Source organism: Crocuta crocuta, unplaced genomic scaffold (genome assembly GCF_008692635.1).
Source record: "Crocuta crocuta isolate KB4526 unplaced genomic scaffold, BGI_CrCroc_1.0 scaffold243, whole genome shotgun sequence".
In the NCBI taxonomy this organism is placed as follows: domain Eukaryota; kingdom Metazoa; phylum Chordata; class Mammalia; order Carnivora; family Hyaenidae; genus Crocuta; species Crocuta crocuta.
Window position 1 is genome coordinate 1,201,333 of NW_027529596.1, and position 4,887 is coordinate 1,206,219.

The window sequence follows — 4,887 nt, forward strand, 5'->3', positions numbered from 1 at the left end:
GGTAGATCTTAAATTGTTTCCATTGTCACCGTTGTTACTTGTGACGCATGTGTGGAGAACCGCTGCAAGCTGGAACCTAAGAATGAGGAATATAGCTTTCATCTCTGATAAACACTGGCCAAAATCTCTCCCATCATGAATACCATCAAAGGGAGGTACAGTTAGGACAGAGATAGAACATACGTGATGTATTAGCTTCCCCAAAATGTAATGAATAGGCTTTGAGACTCTTCAGAATAATAAATATTTATTAATTAAAGCATCTAAATGAATATGAAAGACATGAAAAATAAAATTACAAGAAAGTAAGTTGGCTCGTGCAACACTTTTATAAAAAGTGAATATAATCTAATTAGTCCCTGAGTTTATAAAGGGAAATGAGCTGGCTGGCTAGTAAGGGGAGAAGGTGTCAGAAGGCCACTATGTGCTCAGGGTCACAGCTGAATTGGTGAACTGTTGAGCTCTTGTTGGCTTGGTCTGTTTCATGTTTCTTCTGGTGGACTTGTCCACGTTTTCTACTGCCTTTTTCACCCAGTCGGCTTGTGGATCCGCACAGACTTTAAGGCCACGTCTGGTAATAAATCTGCAATACAAGGAAAAGATAGAGTCAGTCACATCCTCACAGCCTTGGGACCAGGAGTTAAGATCAGACCAGATAGTAGAGATTTTGTGCAGAAATTATTCTCAAAACTGTGAGACCATAGATGGAAACCTTTCTTCTGCAATCCATGTTAACACAGAAGAGAAATACATGGTCATCCTAATTCTCAGAACTCTTTTTTCCATCCAATTACCAAATGTTGCAACTAAACTGGACATTTAAGATCATCTTGTTCAATTATTGCCTCTATCTTCGTATTCAAAGCTAAACACACCCGTCTTGTTTTGGGGACAAAGGTGATTTCTTTCTTTAATTTCTTTGGGTAAAATTGCAATTATGTGTTGGGAGGAGCTGCTATTCTGAAAATGAGATTCTGGAAAGAGAATGGTACCCTGTAGGCTAATTTGTCACACATTTCCTGAAGATACAGTAACTGCTAAATCATGGTGCTCAATTTTAGCACACCATAAGGAAAGGGAAGGGAGGAAAAGGGGAGGGAAGGGAAGGATGGGAGTGGTGGGGGAAGGGAGGGGAAGGGAAGCATCTCAGGCCAGTGTAGCCATATGGTCAAATCCTAACCCAGACCAGCCATCTCTAAACCTAATCTTCAGAACTAAGCACAATGTTTATCCGATTCCCAGTCAGATTGTTCTGCAAATTTTTTTCAATAATTGTTATTTGGTGCTCCTTAAAGACATGGCTAATATGGAAAAACAAAGGGGCTGTTCGTTCACATGAAGCCTTCCTCTGTGCCAACTTCCTGAGGAGGGCAGCATTTGTATACTGTGTCCCGTGAAGCCCAGCTTTGGGGGAAACAAACTCACATTACTGCTCTCATGGATCCCTCCCTGATGGTGTAGGTCTTGATGTTTTTAATTGGCAGTTTCTTGGTCGTTAGACTCACACAGATGCTCTTGTCTAGAACTTCACTCCCCACACCTGGTGAAGAAAACCAAGCAGAAACAAAAATAAAATATCATTTCAAAGAGTATGAATGTTACAGTGCTATAAATAGATTAACAAAGAGTGATGTGATAAAGAATTATTGGGGGAAGGCAACATCAAATGTAGGGGAGGCACATGTGTTATTTTAAATGTTCAAATGTGAGATATATAAAGGATGTAACTCATAAATTGTTCATCCTCTATAGGAATACCCCCAAGGGGGATTACACTTCAGCTTAGAGAGCAATCTCACATTGGAGAAGAGGAAATAAATGGGAAGAGGTAATAATATTAAGAGTTTGGTAGAATCTTTTTTTTAAGTGTGTATTTATTTTTGAGAGAGGGAGAGAGACAGAGCATGAGCAGGGAAGGGGCCGAGAGAGAGGGAGACACAGACTCCTAAGCAGGCTCCAGGCTCTGAGTTATCGGCACAGAGCCCGACGTGGGGCTTGAACTCACAAACCATTAGATCGTGACCCGAGCCCAAGTTGGATGCTTAACACACTGAGCCACTCAGGTGCTCCAGGGGTTGGGTAGAATCTAATCACAGTTTCTAATTGCTGATTTTATCCTAAGCCAAAGACACTGGTATTTGCTTCCCAGGGAAATAGCTGAAAAGCATCTAAAGAAACAGCTGATGATGATCAGGTTTGATCTATAGTGTTGCTGATATCAGAAGGCTTTTTTTAAACATGAACCTAAACACAAGCTGTCTGTCACCCGGGCCCGTCTTCCTCACTCCTTCCTCCCTCCACTCCCAGTATCCAGTCTGCACATTCCTGGCCCTCCATCTTGGCCAACTGATATTTAATGCTGAACTGCCTGTCAGCCCAGTGAAAGACGGAGATCTTTTCTTCTATTCCTCTCACTACTTAGGAAACAGCATTTTCCTCTAAGAAGTACCTAACATGCTTTCCCAAGACCCAGAGAATTCTAGACTCTAACCCCCCAAACCTTTTTATCCTCAGCAGCGTCTGTGCATGCGTGTTATGGGTGAAGACACCGCCCTCACTCACATTGCTGAGCTGAGTCAGGGCACAGATTGCTTTCCCACCGATGTCTGCAGCACCCCTCGCCCCGTCTCTAACAGAGCGTTGCCATCCCCATACCTGGGTTTCTGCCGAAGAGCAAACCTATCGCCTCAGAAAATGCCAGTCACATTACAACATTGGGCCTGATTTACCAGACTTGCTGTTGTTGGTTTCATCAATATTTATTCTGCCCACAATTTCAGGGAATTCCAGATTTTGCCACCACCTCTATTCATAGATACCATAGGGATCCATGAACAGGTTCAGATATTCTATTCTAAGTAGTTAGTCTACAAATTAAGAGACTGAAAAAAGAGTTAACTGAAACATTAATTATACTCGAAGGATATTCTCTCTTACTGCCAGAGCCACAAGAAGTAAACTCCAATCAGTTGTGGGGGTAAATGATCCTTTAAGAAGTAAAGATGTGTAAGGACGCCTGGGTGGCTCCGTCGGTTAAGCATCCAACTCTTGATTTCAGCTCAGGTCATTATCTCAAGGGTTCATAAGTTCGAGCCACATTGGGCTCCGTGCTGACAGTGCGGAGCCTGCTTGGGATTTTCTCTTTCCCCTCCTCTCTGCCTCTCCCATGCTTTCTTCCCCTCTCTGTCTCAAAAATAAATCAATAAACTTTTTTAAAAAAGGAAAAGAAAAGTGTAGAACCGTCAGGTGAGGCTTAGTATAGCTAAGTCTCAATTTCCTATGTCTTACAGGATTATCTGAATCTATATAAGGCATTGATCTGTTAGCATTTATCATATGGTCTCTTATAAACTAAAGAAGTTTATCATTAGTGGGAACAACATTCATAGCAGTAATAATAGACTCTCCCTCATACTTTAAGGTAATATTGATTTCCTGGGTATGAAGGCATGAGATCCCATTCATTTTTTCAAACAGAAATTATTGATTTGCTTCAAAACATACACCCTCCAACTCATCCTCGCATTGTGACTAAAATTTCAAAAATTTTGAGAATTCCTCAAGATGGCTATTAAATAGGCGGAAGCTACAAAGCATATATAATTATCACCACCATGCCGTGGCTAACATTAATCAAGAAACTATTACTTGTGAGGAAATCTGATAAGTCATCCTAATTTTTTTTTTACATTTTAATCCCAGGTGAGAGTGCCTGTCATTATATTCAACTTATAAGTAAGTGTAGGTCCAGAGAGGCCAAGAAATATGCCCCAAATCGCCCAATTATGAAAAGCCGGAGCCCAGATTCTAAGCAAGTTCTGTCTGTCTTCAGAATCTTTCAAGTCCCCTGAAATCAAAATTATAATTCCCATTTTGCACATGGGAAGGCTGAGGCTTACCCTGGGGAAAGCAGTTTTCTCAGGCCGAAACCTGACCCGGACCCCAGATGTCTGCCCACCTGCCTACATATCTGTCCCCGTTTCACGCAGAAGCTTTGGGCTTACCTTCCACCACGAATTCAGTGAGAAAGCAGATCCCAAGCAGGGCCAGGAAGAGAGGTCTCATGGCTGAGGTCCTGGTGAGCTGTGCAGGCAGAGTGAAGACCGGCTGCTCTTAAACACGTCTTTATTCCTCCAGTGGCCAGCGCACTTCCTGTGGCAGAGGGGGCTTTCGGGGTGGGTGTGGGATCGTGGAAAGTCTTTGCAGTACAGATGCCTTTCTCTTTGAAGAAAGCTTCCTTTACCCCCGCTCGTACTAACCCCACACCTTGTGGCCTTTGCCCCGCTCCTGTGGTTAATGTGTCAATGAAACCAAATGTACGCGTAAAAGGAGCGCACTTGTCTCATCTCCTGCCACCAGCCTGAGTTCACATCTTCCACTGCGGACATGTGCCAAGGCCACGTCCGGGCCGCGGCCCAGGGCGGGACGTGTGAGGAAGCGAGGTGCGTGGCCGTGGTGCTGCTCCCCACCTGGCTCGTGTCACATCCGCCGCGACGAGGCTTCCCCCCCCGAGGCGCACAGTCCGCGATGCCACCCGGAGAAAGTGCCTCGGGGGCAAAGGGCTGCCCCTGGCGCTCTGGGCTTCTCGGCCTCTGTTTCTTCTCACTCAAGTGACTCCCATTTCTTTACAGTCCCCCACCCCACCCCACCCCAAACCCCAGGAACCAGGCAAATAAGAGTGTTCGGAGCATGTCTGTGTGCATATGTTTGGTTTATTACAAATTAATATCTACCTTGTAAAATGCTTTTGAGAGACGCGGGGGTGGCTCAGTCGGTTAAGTGTTCGACTTCAGCTCAGGTCATGATCTCACAGTTTGTGGGTTCGAGCCCGACATCAGGCTCTGTGCTGACAGCTCAGAGCCTGGAGCTGCTTCAGATTCTTGTCTC

At 44.4% G+C, this 4,887-nt stretch overlaps 1 protein-coding gene across 1 annotated transcript; it reads right to left on the reverse strand.

Annotated features, from left to right (window-relative positions):
- Positions 1 to 269: 269 nt before the first annotated feature.
- Positions 270 to 4,083, reverse strand: LOC144229665 (lymphotactin-like). Its single transcript, XM_077761754.1, has 3 exons — positions 4,005 to 4,083; positions 1,426 to 1,540; positions 270 to 583 (listed from the first exon to the last, which is right to left on the reverse strand). Exons 1-3 carry the CDS (start codon positions 4,063 to 4,065, stop codon positions 421 to 423), a joined length of 339 nt encoding a protein of 112 aa, XP_077617880.1. The 5' UTR covers positions 4,066 to 4,083; the 3' UTR covers positions 270 to 420.
- Positions 4,084 to 4,887: the final 804 nt, after the last annotated feature.

Bases quoted from the DNA above. Each gene is read 5' to 3' on its own strand.
- LOC144229665 (XM_077761754.1), bottom strand. From the start codon at position 4,065: ATGAGACCTCTCTTCCTGGCCCTGCTTGGGATCTGCTTTCTCACTGAA. The intron at 1,541-4,004 runs GTAAGCCCAAAG...TTTCTTCACCAG, and splicing joins CACTGAATTCGTGGTGGAAG to GTGTGGGGAGTGAAGTTCTA. The intron at 584-1,425 runs GTGAGTTTGTTT...CTTGTATTGCAG, and splicing joins GGATCCATGAGAGCAGTAAT to ATTTATTACCAGACGTGGCC.